At 35.9% G+C, this 18,633-nt stretch overlaps 1 protein-coding gene across 3 annotated transcripts in view; it reads right to left on the bottom strand.

Annotated features, from left to right (window-relative positions):
* CADPS2 (calcium dependent secretion activator 2) overlaps nt 1-18,633 on the bottom strand; it is a 282,539-nt gene that overhangs the window by 60,683 nt on the left and 203,223 nt on the right. For all 3 annotated transcript variants that reach the window (XM_030238173.2, XM_050969712.1, XM_050969713.1), the window contains exons 14-16: nt 17,236-17,337; nt 13,134-13,197; nt 10,952-11,075 (exon numbers count right to left, since the gene is read on the bottom strand). In XM_030238173.2, coding sequence (XP_030094033.1) covers nt 10,952-11,075; nt 13,134-13,197; nt 17,236-17,337 — 290 coding nt within the window. The remainder of the gene's footprint in view (nt 1-10,951; nt 11,076-13,133; nt 13,198-17,235; nt 17,338-18,633) is intronic.

Raw genomic sequence — 18,633 nt, 5'->3', positions numbered from 1 at the left:
CTAATAATTATGTTGGATCTCATGTTGCATTTTTGCTCTGGAATAAATTCACTTATTCCACACTTGCAATTAGCTCTCCAAAGATGGCCTAAAAATGGCTGTTGAACAGATATCATTATCATTAGGGAGAGCAGGAGAAAAAAGATTCACCACATAACTGTGAGGTTATCTTGCTCCACCACTGTGATAAGATCACAGTGAAGAGAAATATGGTCTCAGGCAAATACCAATTACACTGAACAAGGCAATACAGTTCTGGTCCTCTGTGCTGAAGTGAAGGATTTTGATCAGAAAAGGAAAGGAGTTTATTTTTTGTTTTGTTTTGTTTGTCTGAAAGGCATCATAAGCCTAATAAAATGAAGGATGAAAGTGAGAATCAGAAATGTTCACAAACATGCAATGTAGGAATACAGTGTTCCCAAAGCAGAAACACTTGGGACGGAGAGGACCTACCTTTAATCAGGGATGATGCTGGCAGAAGAACAGACAAATGATTTAAACTAGACATTTTAAAGTTTTTAATCACTGTGGGACTAATGCTAAGGAACAGTTTTTCTCAATAGGATTAGCATTTTTAGGAGGAAAAAGAGTATGAAAACTGTAAATACACTTTTAAGTTGAGTATGGCAGGTTTCCAATTGATATTTCATGGCAAGGATGACTAAAAATGTGTGCTATACTAGACTGAATCAATTCCAATTTCACGTTTCCATAAAAATCACCATGCTATTTACTAGTTTACTCTGAAACTATTTATTACTAGCTAAATATATGTAAATTACCCTTAATGTTTCTAGCTTTTCACAAACTTTTAAAAATCATTATTTTCTTAGAAGATTTGTTTATAAGAAAAGATGGCAGGGAATTGTACTCAGTCTGTATCTTTGGAAAAATCTAATTTATTTTTGTTTACTTATTCACAGAATAAATGCTACTTCTTTTGCACAACATAGACTTCCCTACATTTCACTTAAGCTTCATGTAGAGCCTCCTTTTCTATATGTAAGTTACCACACCACCCAGCCATTTTTCTCTGTAACTAAACATCTTTCAGATTCCAGGGAATATGTCTTATGGATATCCAACAGTTAGATGTGTATACACATGAGGGGCTATGAAGCAATTTGAGAAATAACGATTTTTATTTTTTTTTAAGCCAAACAAGTAGTGTATATGAAATATGAGTAGCAATAGATTCTTATTTGGAAGTTTTAGAAGTCCAAAACACCTGAGCCAAATACTGTGCTTGTCTTTGTAAGCATAAAGGAATTAAAGGGATGGAAATCAGTGCTGTCAGTTTTCATTACATTTGTGATGTCTTTCTTCCCACAATTACTAAGGGTTGTTAAAATGTGTTTACACTGTTCAAACTAACAAGTTGCAGCAGGAGTCAAGTCAGTAAATATGCTGCTTGACATCTTTTAGAAAATAAACAGAAAAAGCCATCAATCATCTGTTTAGAGCTTCACATCCTGCCAAAATGAAAAAGCAAACCAGGCTTTGTAAATAATGGATGCTTTCTCAAGTATGCATTACCAGTGAGTCACATAGGTACCGAGCCATATTGGTAAATGAGCTGAGTTAACTGAGTGAAGCACTGCTGAAATGAAAAAGTGACTGCTTCATGAACCAACGGAGCCTCGGGCCACAAGGGACTGCCAGATCATCCAGTCTCACCTCCTGCATCACACAGGTCAGGGAACTTCTCCCCAGCCTCCTTTTCGAGACAATCAGGATGCCTAAAACCCAGTGTGTCTAAAACCCACCTCAAGCTTTCTTTCCACAAGAGAGTTGAAGGCATCCTTGAAGACAAATGCACAATTCACCTCTCTCATTTTCTCCCCAGCATGTAAGCTGTTAAACATGTGTGATTAATTTCTCATTGACATTTGTTGCACTCAGGAATCTGCTCATTAGAGAGGCATTTTTTTCTTGGTTGTGAATACAATGCAACAAGGAGACTCCTGACTCTGGCCTGCCAGTCTCCCCCTCAGTGACACAGCAAATATCCCTTACTGGCTTTCCCTGCCTCTTATTTCATCCTTCCCCCTTTTCTTCCAGCAAGCATGTCCAGAACCAGTGTCTCAGGAGAGCCAACCCATGTCCAGGCAGAGGTACTGGGAAAAAGGCAAGCATGCTGAGAAGCTCCCAGGTTCACAGCCCCAGTGGGCTTACAGTAGAGAGGACACAATGTGCTTGATAATACAGCCACAGTAGAATTTGAGCTTTATGGAGCCAACCCTGCTCCAGCAGGGCCCATTCCTTTGGTCCTTTTAACATGTGAAACCTGCAAGATTGCTTAAAGCTAGCATGTCACTAAACCTAAACTGACTCTGAAGAGTTAACCCAAAACTGGTATAATCTACCCACAGATCATTTAGATTTCACTGTGCTAAAATTTTGTGAAATTTCTCAAAGAATTTATTCTGAATGAAAAAGTAAGGAGGTAGATCTGGAAGGACATTCTATATTTTTCACATTAAAAAAAATAAAAATCCAGCCTTATACAAATAGTGGAATTTAGCTTTAATTATGAAGCTGAAACCAGTCTTTCTGTAATTGCTTTCTACAATTTCTATAGCATTTCAAATTCTAGGGGAAAAACATTAGAATTAATTACCATTATTAGCTAAATCAGAAGGATTGTGAGATTTGTGAAAACTTGGAGTTCACATCTCCTACTCCATGACCTATCATTTTATTAAGTATGTCATGCCACAATATTTTCTGGTTTTAAAAATTTATCATAGTATTCAATGGTATTGCCTTCATGAGGCAATCACATGTTTTTGTTTTGTTTTGTTTTGTTCTCTAAAGGGAATCTTGGCTCATCAAAAAGCATAAAAATAACAAAATCAAACAGGTAAAAGCAGAAGAAAAATCTCATTTTTTGCCAGCTGATCATCAAAGCATTTAATATAGGATGTTTTTGTTTTCTGATTTTGGCAACACAGATACAAGCAGTTGGTATTTTCCTTCTTTTTCTCACTTCTAATTTCACCTCAAAGGGGGTAAGAACTAATATTCTGAGCACTTCCTGATACTCTACAATAAAACTCAGAGATAACAAACATGCCAAACTGCAAGGCTTCATGAATAAAGAGAACTCAATAGATTAATAACTCACCTATCAGATGGAGAGAAAACTGGCACTTGAAAATGCAGACTTAGTAAAAAGTATTTTTAAAAAACCAGAATATTTTAAGATTTTAAATGCTGGAGCCTAACTGAAAAATGAAAACAAGAAATCTAAAGCTGGCAGGCAAGGAGAAGGGAAAAGAGATGTTGAAAATGATTAACTGAAACAAAATTTGAAGAATTACAAATTGAGGACATAAAATGAACAGAAAATAAAATAAAATATAACACAGATTTGCAAAGGTAGGCTGAACCAGACTTCTGCATTTCTAGGTAGGATATTTTTGTACAAAAGAAATTCAGTAGACCTTCTCTATTCTGACTTTAATGAAGCATTTGATACTGTGCCTCATGGGAAAACTACCAGTTAAGCTGAAGAAAATGAGGATTAAAAAAGAAACTGTGTGGGGTATAAAAAAGATGTCTCAAGTGAAAGGCAATAAGCAGTGCTGAGAAAGTGCAAAAAGAGGATTCTTGAGAGATTCCTTGAAGATTCATCTTAGCTTCCTTAATATTTTCACCAGGCACTTTAGAATAAATATTAGAAGCACAATGACAATGTGTAAAACATGGGAAACAGAAAGATGCAGTAACAAGAATTTGATAATTCCAAAGAATGGGAGAGAGAAACGTATCAAAATACCTTCAAGAGTTAAAGAAGGGACAATGCATTTTGACACATGAACAGCAATAAAAATTTCCTATAAACTGGGAATAGTTCAGCTCAAAATGATCAAAACTCTAAGACTGGGTAGAATTAACTTTTCACAGAAGGGTTGTGTGACACAAGCATGATACAGACATCAGAACCTTCCTATCCCAGACAAAATGTTTCTGCTATAACAGCACTGCTAATACTGTGCAAGGCATCTAATGGGGATGTCACCAATCTTCAAGAAGATGGAATTCAAACTTTACCAGAGAAAGACTCCTGAAATGATAGAAATGAAGAACAGGCAGCTACTGTGAGACAAGGTGATGAAAACCCAGATGGCATAAGTACTAAACCCTTGTCTAAAGATGCATCATAGGGCATGGAGGAACTGGAGATGACGAAATGCTAATGAGGGATGGAAGTATCCCCCTCATTTGGGATACAGGACGAGGTTGGCATGCCTAAGTTTGGGAACTAAATTAACTGTAAGGTGATGATACACCTGTACAGCACACAGGACCTGAAATGACCTGCCTGTGGGTGAAGCAGGGGACTGAAACAGGGAAGCACAGTGACAAAGACTGACTCAGCCCTACTGTTAAAGGAGGATGTAGGTATGTTTACAAAGGAGTATCAGGATGCAGTCTGGGGATTATTTTACAGGTCCAAAACTGAAATCAGGGATGTTTGCCCATATCCTCATTTCCATTTAGTTGCACAACAGAGACCAATACAGTGCTATGCTGCTGTGCAACCCACTTCTGTTTGTTCAGTGAAATGAACATGCATGGAGAGCTTTAATCAAGTCCTCTCCACGTACAATGACTCTCTCCACTTGCCTTCTCAGCTTCAATAATGTTTGTAGTGTTCTTCTTTTTTAAGCCAGACAGATCCTTCTGAGCCTTGAGGGCATTTACATACTACCCTTCCTGCAGAAACTTGTGAGTAATGAGTACGTTAATGACCGATGTCTTAAACCCCAGCAAACTTCTGAGTTTCTCCTGACCTTCTCTTGTATGGAGTTAACATTTATTCAGCCTTTGGCAGTCTTTCTGATAGAAACAAATTTTGGCATGACAACTGATTTGTCTTTGAACAATTCTAGACTCCAGAGTAACTATTTGCTCCAATTTGAATGGAATTTATTCTCATTTCTTTTATTCAAACTGTTTGGCAGAAGGAGCCCAGTATACTGAGTTACTATAGAATTTTAAAAACAGTGAGTTAAAAGACAACTGAACTTATAATTCAAATGTTTACATCTATTGCTTCAGAAATTAATATTCATGGTCAATGATAAATACTGCCCTGTTTGCTTTACAGAGATTTACCACTTTAATCCCTTTTATATCTGCACAGCAAAGTAATGCCCCTGTGCTGAAAAATGTATTTATGTGTAAGTTTCTGTCTTTTCTCAGGCAATAACAAAAGCAATAGCAGAATTAAGTAGTCCTCAGCCATTCAGATTTCTAATAAATTTTAGAGGGGAAACCATTAATTTATGAGAAGGAATAAATAATGCATTTTATTACTCTGTGTGTATGGATGTGTATAGAATATAAGTAAGAAGTAAGAAGTCTGTGAAAGGAAGTCCATCTTTTTTGAGGGAGAGAAAACAGGGGATGAAGCCATGCAAATTTCTATAGGCTCTTCACAGGAAGGATGCAAAATGCATCTGAAGAATGCTGTTTGTCTCTGGCCTCAGAATCTGGCAGGTCCATTTATGTTCATTATTATCTATAGGAAGAGTTAATGTAAATGAAATACTGAATAAGATAGGAATACATGCCATACACAAAATTATTTAAAAAGTACTTTCAGGTAGTGAAATCTCAAAGACAGCATATACTGAAAATGAAAATGGGTCATACTTAAACAGAGATTTTCATGTATTGATTCATATCCTTGACAAATTATAAACCCTTGCTGCAAACTACCAGGACATTATTTGAGAGTTCTTAGATATAGTTCAAAATTATAATAGTAGGTTTCCTGCTATTCTCTTCATAATGGTAATTACACTGACTGAGCAGATTGGCTACTGCCTGAGAAATTCAGCTGTACATGTAATAAGGAATGACATGCTGAACCCTGTATAATTGCCATGGCAAATGTAAGTTTTGTTAAAAAAATCTATTCTATATTCATAACAGTACAACGATGAGGGATGGTCAATAAAATGTCATCCTGCCTGTAAACAAATATTTTTGGTAGAAGTGCTGCTTATGCCACCATGTTTGCTATGAAGAAAGTAACCACTGTCTTTGGGAAAACATTCAGAGATTTGTGCAGCTGAGACTGTGAAAATGAGAGCACTTGGGGAATAGACCTGGGAACCTGGCAACCACACTGCCAAGAAAGGGTTCTCACAACAAGAAGAATTTGCATATTCACCTCTGCATTACCCAACAAGGACACTCCTGAAATTCAAGCTTCATTATCAGTATATAGTGCACAAGTTAAAGGGTAAATAACAGTTATCTGGACATAGTTTTTCTCATTTTCCACAAAAGTACAATATATGGTATCAGGACTAAGCATATTGTACATCAAGTTCATTATGAAATCTGTGGGAGTCCAGCTAGAGACAACAACAGGAGCAGGATTTGGCCCTAAAATGTCATCATGTTGGGATTCATCTCAGTGGCTTTGTCTTTTGGATCAGAGAAATGCTTCACAAAATTCCAGTGGATACAGCCTATCTACTCCTTTTGATAAAATGTTTTTTTTTCCTGAGTTTTTGAATAATTTTCAGTTGCATTTTTATTCAGAACTGGTATTTAATTAAGCAACTAAATTATAAATGCAGCCTATAAACCTCTAGCTTCAGCTAACTCAGTGAACTTACCCACTATATGTGATAGGCTTTCCTCTCATCCATTCTCTAATCTAGTTATTTGCCAGGTCACTTCAGGGACAGCTTTGCTATCCTGCGTTAAGAAGGGCGATGCTTTCTTTCAAAGCACGGAGAAACCGAATGTAAAATGATTAAAATCAGGTACAGCTATTTATTTATTTATTTGTTTGTTTGTTTATGTGTCTGCAACTATGTCATCTATGCTTAATGGTTTTGGGTTTCCCACAGAAAGAGCCTGAGAAAAACTAAGATTAGCAAATGTGTGGCACAAGGAAGATTTGCAGTGCATACATTGTATAAAAGTGCACAGGGGAGGTTTTGAAGTGCAAAGGTGAAAGGAAAAAAAATCTCTAAAATTTCCCGATTAATTTTCAATTAATTTCAATTCTTTGTTTCTGAATTTCAAATTTCAAGAGATATTTTCTTTAATACCTAGAGGCGTAAAAATATTAAACTGAATATTTGTGCTATCTAGCTTTAGGTATTTAACATAGAAGGGAAACTGGTTTCAGGGTGTTTTGCATTTGATGCTGTGAGATTGTCCTTGCACAGAGAAGTTGTTGAAGGACTTTCAGAGCACTTGGAGTCCCTGGCTTAAGGAACTTCTCCTGTTGATGGGAGGGGTCAGCAGACCATCTGAGCAATGTGGGCTCCCACCAACTCACCCTACCTGACTGTGGCATGAATTTCCATTCCATCAGTGCACTGCCTGCTCTCTTTAAAAATTCCAAAAGATCTCTTATTTACAAGACATTTAAAGCTTTTAAACAGAAAACAGCGGAAGTCTTGGAAATCAGTGGAATTTTTTTACTTCAGTTATGGACACAGTTGTTAAAAAAAGTAATCTTAATCATTTGCTAGTAATTTTCAAGCCCCTCATTGGCAAGGAGCTCCCCTTGGAACGACCTTCATGCAGCTTTGTTATCATCACACCAGTCTGTCTTTCCAGATGGAAAATTAGTTCATCACGAGAGTCCTACCAGCTGAATGCTCCTTCCCATACCTGTGTTTGACAGCGTTTGTGAAACCCCAGAAAGCAGCACAGTCAATCTTGCTTTGGGTGTGTATGTCAGGTAAGACAAAGCAGTGCACTGCTCTATTTCACAGACCAGATATGCAAAATCCCTCATATTTCTATGCAGCCAGTTTTACTCAGCTGCAAATACTCCTTCAGCTGTGCTCTTTGTATGATGATTTTTAAATATTGGGATATAAGAACTCAAAATCCTCTCCCTGTATGACTGGAGAATATCCACCATATCATCATGAAATTAGGGACACAAAGTATTACCTTCCATGTAACCCTCAGCAATACCTAGAAAAAGAAATGTATCACTAAACAAAGCCATATCAGAGAAATGCAAAACCAGTTGTACAAAATTAGTTTTCATAGCAATATCTTCATTAATAAATTGAGCGATTCTGTTACAAAACATACAATTTTTGCAGAGGACTATGAAATTACATTTCTCAAAATAGACAAACTGTTTTTGAATTTAACAAAATAAAAATTTTCTGCATCATTTAGTTAATACCCCTTTCACAGAAAATACAACTTCATCATATTCCAAAATAGAAAGCTAAACTGCTAATAAATAGGTACATCATAATTAAGTATCAGCGTTAACACATGGACTAAACTACACCAAAATTAATTTTAATATTCACAAATGTTCTGGTCAGTGTCTTGGTATTGTTCAAATCAAGAAAGATAATAACAACAGACACAACACACCACATCTGTAATACATGCAGACATGCACACAGATAGTAATCACCTGGGTCCTTTTCTGCTGTTGCTAAATAAGAAAAAACAGGGAAAGAAAAACATCATTACAGAAATAAAACTCATATAATTAGAGAAGAATAAATACCACATAAGGAGTTAATAGTTTCTTAACATCTTGAGTACATCACACAAGTGATGGGATTTTTCATGTGAGGGAGAAATGGTGCATATTTCTGAGTAATATATTAATACTAGATTATTAATTAATATTAATTAATTATTACTACTATTATTAATACTAGATCTATATAGTCTTTATTTCAAGCTCAGGCACTGACCTTGCATCATATTGTACATGGGAATTCAGAAACATATTTGAGAATACTATTTGTATTAGACCCTTCATTGTATTTCTACTTTTTAGGTATTTGCTATTGGTCTATAGCTGATATTGTCTTGTAATATTTACATTTTGACTGACTAATATGATGTTGTTCATTAAAGAAATAGTCAAAGAACAAAAATCTCCAAAAGATGTGTCAGCCACATTTGAGGACATCAGTAATATTATGAGGATAAGGACTTTGTGCTTTCTGTATGCAATTTGAGGAGTAAGCATTTAATGCAAACACCAACATAAATTACTTTCAAGAGAAGAATGTAACTTCAGTGCACAGATACAACAATGCTCCTATAAACCTAAAGGAGCAGAATGAAACCTATCGCAGAAAAATATTACATTTATATTGGTACAAAAGTAGGATGTTTGTAATGACCAGAGTATCAAAAGATATCAATACAGGTCTGATTGCCATTGAAATACAGTGCAGTGAATTTTCTGATGTTACTATGCTGGAGTCCTTCACTTTAACAGTACTTTATTCTCAGAAAAGTACTTCACCTGTCTCTCTTTATATATGCAATGATGTGTTGTGCTTTGAGTTTACAACTATGTGAGTGTAAAACTACTGAAAGAAATCTAGTTGTGTTCCAACCAAAAGGCAATACATCCAAAAAAGAAAACTGCAAGTTGAAATATGGGAGTCAGTTTCATGTGCTGTTCCAGCTTACCCAGTGTTAATTAACAGTGTGAATATCCTAAAGTGCAAACTTGCTACTCCAGGGGAAGTCCCACAATTCTCTAGGATACAGTAAAAAATCTTGGGAAAAGATTTATTTATATCATGACAAAAAACTTTCCAATCCATTTTATTTTCAGTGTTTTCAGGTATCTTTTGCAAGCTTTTTTCAAATTATAAAAATGTTTCTATTTTTATACTCGTTTCAACAGGTCTGGTACATGACTTAAATACTGAACATTAACATCATTTCCCTTTATGAATACAGAAATATAAAAAAAACTAAGGAAAACATTCTGTTTTTCCTTTTCATTTTCCAGAATAGATTTAATATTCATCCTTTTTTTTCTTTAACACAACATGATATCATAATTAATTATGATAAACTGGTTACTAGGATGGTTTCATGTTGTTACTTCCATGATATAATACTGGTTGCTATAGTGATGAGAGGGATCTTTTGTTAATCACTTGTGAGATCGGTTAACTCATGTTTTTCAGAGAATTTGAGCAGAGATAAAAAATGGGACAAAAAGTTGGCTTTATAATGCTGCTAAATATTTGAGGCTTCTTCAATTTGCTCCTAAGCTAGCTCTGTTTCTTCTGATGTATTGCTAGAAATACATGCTATTAAAAAAATTAATATGCATAATATTTGTATTTTTAAAAAAACAGAATTAATCCTACCATATTTTCCTGAGATTAACTCTAGCTCCAAAAATCCGGTGCATACAGCTTTCTGTTCTTGAATATATTTGGAAAGGAGTATCTCTAGCTTTTTGTACTTTATGGAGAATAAAAGTCTGTCTTAACAAGGCATTTGACTATTATGACTTCCTTTTTGCTCTACATGAGGTTTACAAATAGTAAAATGACATGTGCATCCTGGCCATTTTTTAAAGCAAAATTTTAGTTAGTTTCATGATATGCTTTATAGAACATACCAAACTTTCAGAAAAACTCCTGATTACCTTCAAACTTAGTATTTTGTCCCAATAATTCATTAAATCAGGATGTCATTAAGGTTTTAATAATCTGATAACAGAGCAGCAAAAATAAATAGCATTTATCTATTTGTCTGCCTTTTAAATACTTCAGAAAAGAATATATACACAGTTTTCAAATTTCAAGGCAATGACACTGCTGTTAAGGAAAGAATTTCCTGTCAGTAGTTTAATCACTAGAAATAGCTAGAGAAATAAAAAAATAGCCCATAAACAACCTCTTAAATTTATGAAGAACTCAAAAGTAAGAACAAAGGGCAACTTAAATTAGGAAGTCCTAGTCTTTTATTCAAACAGGGTCCCAGGAGGCATATTAAAGCAATGAATAGGAAAAAGCTCCACAGTTCACCAGCTGAGATTTTAATGAGACATTTCCCCTTGCTGTGGAAGGGGTTTGTTCTGGAAAGGGAAAAGGCTGCTCACGGAAAATGCAGTTAATGGGCATTGTTGGCTTTTACAGCCACCTCGGCAGTTGATTGCTGTACTAACCTTCTATTTTGGCATATTCTGTAAGTCGCGTGTAATTGATCAAGGCAGCCTTCTCCAGACATTTTCTAACCACTTTCTTCACCTCTTCTGCTGGTATAGGAGTGGCAATATCTTTCATTAAAACCTGTGTCAGAGACAATTATACCACTTCATTACAATTACCCAAACCCCACAGGAAAAGGTTAAAAGTGTCCTTAAGTTACTACAGATCTGATAACGATTAAAGGCAGAAGTCAAAAAGCAACTATTTCAGCTGGTGGATCTTTGTCTTTGAAGGTTTCTGTTCAGCCCTGATTTGACTGCCTGTGCAGTATTTATCCCTCCTGTTTGCCATCCTGCAGCATGCCAGTCAGTCTTTGGGTGACATCGAGACCAGAGGAACAGGAGCATTCCGTGGATGGGCTGGATCAGGGTTACCACTAAAGATGTGATTGTGGAAATTGGCTTGGTTCTCAGCTGTGGAAAAGCTTCCACCATTGCAGAGCCATGGACTCTTCAACAGGGTAAAGTTATTCAAATTCAACATATCCTTGCTGTGAAAAAAAATGTCATCTATATCGTGGGCAGGGAAAACTTTGAACCTCCAGCAGAATATTTTATTATGGCCAAATAGAAGAGAGTCCGATTAAATGTTTTCAAAACATGTGAGTTGTTACCTCACCTATTGCAAGTGAGGCAAATCAAGAATCCACACCTCTTTATATGAATGCAGCATAATATACTCTGGATTACTATGTTAAAAAAATATTGATAATTCACTTGCATTTTTAATTTAATTCTGCACTTCATTAACTTTCAGCAGGTAAGTGTAAACAAAACATGGTTTTATCACATTTTCATGTAAACAATAAAATTTCTGATAATTCCCAACCTTAAAAAAATGCTTCTCAAGCGGATCCCTAGACAAGCTATACCTTTGTATATCTAAAAGTTACTGTTGAAAGAAGGGAGCAAGGGATGCAGTCTAGGGAAGGATGTGGTGGAAAAGAAACAGGTTCAGCAACAGAGAAACCATTAGGAAGACTGCTGCAAAGCAGACTTCCAGAATACCTGCACACAAATCTGACTTCTCTATCTGTGTTTACTTGCTTTTTCAATTAATAACTTCTGAGTTATCAACAAGTGAATTTACAGCATTCAAAACCTTTTGTTCTTAGTCTGATTTTTTTTTCAAATTTTTCAAAAACGAGTAAAATAAGATGGTTCTAAGCTATTCTGCATTCACAAATATAGGAAAGCACATTTATTCCCAGTCAAGACTGACAGTGGTGCTGCTTGAGCACCAGTTAGAGCACCTTTACCATTCACAACAGCAGGAAAGGGGAGAGGAAATGGATGTTTCAAAAAGCACAAAGGAACCTACACAGCACTACAATCACTGAGATGGTGAGTGAAATGAAACATATACACCTAGACTCCCTAAGTGTTTTCTGAACATGGCAGAGGTTTTCTAAGAGAGATTCTCTCTCCATGAAGTGTTCTGCACTGCAGAATAACTAATAATTTTCAAGGACCAAACCTTTCAAATTTTGGCAAAGCAACACAGCCTGGGACCTAAGTTTTTTTTGAATTCATAACTTCATCAGACTCCTGCTGATATAATTCCTTTGGAATCTCTGCTGGAATTTAAAGTCCTTTTTACACAGAGATGACTGAGATGCTTTTATCATTATGAGATATTCTCCTTTCCAGTCAATACAAGAGGATTTGCTGGGCAGGACTTTACAATTATAGCTGCCCATGTCAGATTTGCTGTGTATAGCTTTTGCTTCTTAAATTGACTCAGATGATGCATTTATTGAATATTATTTTAATTACAGACAAGGTTTTTAATATTACATATGAGTACAGACAATATCAGCAGCATAGAAGGCATAAATAGCAGGAAATGGGGGCTGCAGAGTGGACTTGTACCACTTTAGGGGTAATGCTGGATAGGTGTTAAATAAAAAAGGATCAGAGTCACTGACTACAATTCAGTGGCTTGAAGTGAAAGTCCAGTAAATAAGTTTTGCAGAAAACAGCTATTGGCCTCTGGAAGACAATGAGAGAAAACCAAAAACAACCATCATTCCAGCAAGCAGTTAAAATCAGCAGTAAAATAATGAGTCTGCTTTCAGCAACCTGAATGCAAAAGAAAAATGCAGGCTCAGCAGAACTTAACGTATGTTCTCAAACTTACCCTTTCAAGTAATGAAAGTGTGGCTTTTAAAGCTCCTTCAGGACGTCCAAAAGGGAAACAGTATCTTAAAAAAAAAAAAGAGGAACATAAAATGATCAGAATTATAAAAGCTGCTTTATGAATTTACTTTAGGATGTATCTGCATACAACTTGCTTTATGTTAGCAGAAGACTCCCACACCTGAAGTACAAATAAAAGCAGAAAGCCTCTTCAGTAGTCTACCATGGAGTACACACATATAACAGCAGTATCAGCCTACCAGCATTTCATTTTAGGTCTACGTGCAGAAAAAACCCTAAAAGGCAGAAAGCATCACTTCTAAATTATCAGCTGTGAAGGATATTTAAAGGTCTCTGATGAGTTTAATTGTCATCTTCCTGGAAAGTGGTACTATTTCTCATGTAGCCATTACTGCTACTGGACCTGTTGGGCAGCATTCTGTATATTGTATTTTATTTTAAAATTGGATTAAGACAAGGATAAAATGTCAGATATTTTAATTTCTAGAGATATCAATGCTGGCAGATATTCTGTGTTTTTTTCTATTATATTAAAAATACCTTGTAAAAGCACTTATCTTAAATTTTATCAGCTACAACTTAAACCATGCCCACTCCTAAAATTATGTAAATTAAAAAGTGATTGCATTCATAGGTTTATTTTTTATTTTTGTCTGCTGAATGATGGAATATAGCATGTCAATGAGAATACAATGCTCAGGCAACTGTAACCTCTCTTAATCCTGTCTATAAAATCTTGCTGGGATATCCCCAATTGGAAAAAGGATTTTTTGCTTTGCTGAGATTATTTTTTTCTTATTATTACTCACTGAGAACAGTAGCCTCCTATTCTAATGTTTTCCACTAGTCAAATCTTTTCTAATGATAAAAGGATTCAGACCAGTGACTTTTAGATCTACATTTTGGTCAGCCAAAATAAAGACCTATAAAATGAGGTCAAACCAGGATTTCCTGCAGAGAGAATTCCAGTATTTACTTTTCTCTCTGTCAAGACTCCAGAGATAAAATTCACAGAGCCAGGCAAGAGGTTAAAGTTCAAGACCTTCATGATAGCTTTCTCAGAAATATTGTCTCCTCCACATTTGATGCCTGAGAGGCTGGCAGAGATCAGAAGTCCCAGTGGGTAGAGAAGGTGACAGAGAGGAAAGGTGCAAGTACCTTAAGAACTACTTTAGATGGCAGCCACTAGCACAGCATGGGCTGACTGCATGTTAATCATAATGGAACCAGGCTGATGGCAGTGAAAATGAAAATTAAAAAGGCCATAGGGAGGTTTTAAAACTGGAAGGTGCAGGTCAGTTGGCAGGCAAGGGAGAGCATCTTTTTCAGATGGGTGTGACCTACTCACTTAAGTGGGCACTGCAAATGTTCAGAGCTGCTCTGAAAAGGCAGGAAGAGACATGCACTCTTCAATTAAACTGTCCATGACAGCTGACCAGTGCACACAACACTAAGCAATGGAGAGAGGGCAAAGCTTAGAATAAGTATCAACATATTCCAGAGGGAAATAAAAAACCCCAGGCTGATGATCCTTGAAAGTCTGTACCACTCATCCCCTAGTTATAATGATCAGTGTGATTACAAAATGTTAAGTGGGATTAAGTGAATGAAATCTTGCAAATTCCAGATTTCAACTCTAGGCATATACACCTGACTGATATCTCATTAGGACAAAATATAATGACAATATTTTGGGACACAGGTTTGAATTGCTTCCTTGAACAGCTAATTTAAGACCCACAAAAAAGCATCTTATTCTGGATTCAGTCTCAAATGTGAAGAGGACATAGTCTGAGAGGTGCAGAGCAGAAGAGATGCTCTGTAGTAATAATCACAAGACAATACAATTTAATAATGTAGCAAAAGAGAACAGGCCAAAAAATTCAGTACATGTCCATTTAGTAAATGTATATACAATTTCAAGAATGGGATCTAGGAAGAAAATGAAGAACTTGAAAAACAAAAGGAAAAGATACAATCAAAAAAAGCAAGAAACCTACAGACAGCCTGAGGTAAAATTCAAAAAAGGAGGAGCCAAATGCATGCCACAATTAAAAAACCAAAGTGGTAGCACACAATCTGACACCCTCTCTGTGATTCCATGAGGAAGATAAAGAGGTTAGCATAGAGAATCTGGTGTTTAAAAATAATAAAACTTATCTGAGCATGGAAGGCATGAAAGCCTCTGAAATGTTCTAGGAAATGTAACAAATGAACAGCATGGATGGCCAAACTGACAGTAGAAAGGACAGTGGAAACAAGAAACCAGCCTGGGAGGTTCCTGATGGAATACAGGGCATTCAAGGACAGCAGGGCCAAAGAGAGAAATTCAGCCTACACTCTACATAAATCCTCACTGTTGAATGCATTTTTCCAAATATTCAGCATTTCACAGTTCTCATAACAAGTTTGAAGGACTGAAATATGGAGCTGTTTTAATAGCACGTTTTCCTGAGAAAGCAATCTGACAGCCAGGTTAATCTTTGTTAATCAACAGCGGTGATCATTATACATGTCTTGAGTCAAGGTTTTATTTAAAATATTACTTCCAAGGCTTTCTCAGGATGCCCTACATTGTGACTTTATGTGTTTTATAAATTCAGATTCTAAGGCACTATTTTTTTTCTTTCTTTCTTTCAGTATTATGCCAGTATCATTTAAATCCAGACATTTCACCTATTATTTTATTTCTAATATCTGTTCACAGTAAGAAATAGTAATTACTCCTCACCTGGCAGAGCACAGTTTGTCTGTATTGATTAAAATGTATTTTAAGGCAAACCTTAGAGTCCTCTGAAGGATGAAGTCATTCATATTTGAATAGCACATTTAATTGCTCTCAAGGAGGAATTTGTAATGCTCTTTAAATTTGGTCAAAATCCACCAAGACTGAAGCAGAAAGGTTCTATGGTCACTGCTGCAGCCCAAGCACATCAACATAACTCTAATGTGTAGGTTAGCAGACATGATGGGGATTTTTTTTTTTCCAACTCAAAAGATCATTTAGACTATTATAGATTTTTCTAATTAGTCTCAGGCGTGTGAAGGCCTGAAGGTGGGGAGCACTCTGTATCACTTCTCTTGCAAGAGCTCTTTGTTCCTGTAGATGGGAGGAAAGAGGAAAGGAAAGATTGCTGTTTTTCCCTGAAAGGAATACTCTCCAAGGAGAGCTCTAGCTCTCTTTAGTTTAATATGGATATGAAGTCCCAAGTGAAGGCTGCCATGTCCTCTATGCTCAAAAAAATCTCCAATGACCTATGATACCACTGAATACCAGATATTTACCTCATCAAACCAGAGAGGCATTCAACAGACTCACAGTCAACCCTGCCAAACAAAAGAACTATTTCAACTGTGGAACTGGTTGTTATGATGTGAGACAGAGACAAGAAAAATCTATACATATAGTCTGAAAGGATTAGAATGACAAAACAGTGGCTGATAGGTTGGCTTAGTGGGACAAAGTAACAGGTTTGGTGGTCTATCTGCAATTTTTGGACTAAGTTTCATACACCATCAATTGCTGCAAAACAGCAGGAAATCCCATGTTTCCTCTGTTTCTCATACTCCTTCTCTAAACGCCTTCTGCTGGAACTGACAGTCCTTCATGTGACAAACTCCTTATTGAGCATGGTGATCCTTAACTTAAGAAAGATTAGTATATCATGAAACCAAGAAAATTACATTAGACATCAAGAAAAGTTTTAGCTGCCATCTATTAAAGATGTTCTCTACTCAAATGATTTTCTTGATCCATAGTAATTGAAAAATAGTTATGGCACAGTCACTTTCATTCAGACCATTTTCTTGGTTAGAGTTACACAAAACTTGAGCTTTGAAAAAATCAACAAAATCAAGGCCTGTATTCTTGCACAATCTTTTCTATCATATCTATCAATTCACATATTACACAAATAAATTTCAAGTACAACCTTGTGTAAATAAATTATTCTATATTTAAGGTATTCCTTTGCAAGAAGACCATTTTATTTTCACTCCACTTGTTCAAGACCAAAATTAAACACCATGAGAAAACTCTTCCAGAAAAAATGTAGTATTAATTGAATGAATTACACACTCACCTGAAATGGCTTATTTGGTTTTCCAAAAGGGAGGAAAGTCTGTCCTTAATTTCCTCAAACCTTTCTTTCTCTTCCACAGATACCGTTCCAATTCCATCTGGCCTGTAATATTAAATGTTTAATAACCATTGATATCTCTTCATGCTGGTTTGCCTTTGGACAATGCTCTTTATTTCTAAAGTTTTCATTTAACATGAGTGTTTACTCCCCTTTCCTCTCTCTCATTGCCTCCAAGGATAAACAGTTACTTGTGAATATAGCTAAAGAACAGGCTAGAAAAAGAATTTCTCTTTTGAGTTGAACTTTTGAATTCAAGCCCTAAATTTCTAAATTTCTACATCACCTCAATATGAACATAAGTTAGCATATAATTCTCCCAAATCCTTTCAAATGACAGTATCTTTTCTCAAGAAAATTAGTACTATGGTCAGACTAGAGAGGTCTACTGAAATCTTGTTAAATTTCATCTCCTTGAATCTTCTGTTTATTTTCCTAGAGGCACAATACAGCTAGAAGTTGTTTTAAAGTTAAGGTGGGAGGGAAACTACAGTGAGAAAAGCCACAGCAGGCAGCACCGAGGAATCCTGCATAGTGAGGACAGAGTTTGATTCCCCATCCTGTACTGACAAATAGCATCATGTGATCAAGACTTCCACATAGGTGCAGCATTAAAGATGCAACTAAAAGCACTGGCATTTTTTAAACATCAAATTTAAGTCACAATAATTAAAAATAAGCCTATATTTAGTATGTTAAACATATACTTCAACTAAAGTCTTAGCCTAAAAGTTTTACTAATGTATTTTTATTTAAATTATGACAAAAATTAAATATATAGTTCCCAAATATTACTTTTGCCATGCAGTCACAACTTCTCCACATACAGCATACTTTAAAAAGAAGTATCTGAAATGTTCCTGTTACTTTCTTAACTTCCAGCTCCAAGGTATCAAATCAGCTGCTGCTTTTCACCATAGTTTCTGAACATAACATTATGTGTGGCTCTGTCCTGTACCTTCTCCAGAGCCTAAAAAACTATCTCAGTGTTTCTAGAACTGAGAAAATTATAGTAACATGACATAAAGAAAGATAACTTTTTTTTGGAACATTCTGAATGTTCCAAGAATCATTCTAGGATTCTATGAGCATCTTTTCCCTAAACTGTTACTTTAACTTTCTGCACTATACTTAAACCTAGAAGGGATAAGCTGCTACCTGGTCACGACATAAACAATTCTCACCTCTCACCATTTAAATCACTTATATTTGTGACCTGTCAAGTCAAGGTGGAAAGAATGCCTGATTTCCTTAAATTATTGTGAAGACAACAATAAAAAATCAGATATGGTGGGGATGGGAGTAGTGAGGCACATCAATGCACCATTGTATAAATTTGAT

This window comes from Serinus canaria, chromosome 1A (genome assembly GCF_022539315.1).
Source record: "Serinus canaria isolate serCan28SL12 chromosome 1A, serCan2020, whole genome shotgun sequence".
NCBI classification, from domain to species: domain Eukaryota; kingdom Metazoa; phylum Chordata; class Aves; order Passeriformes; family Fringillidae; genus Serinus; species Serinus canaria.
This window is presented reverse-complemented; position numbering and strand designations above follow the sequence as displayed.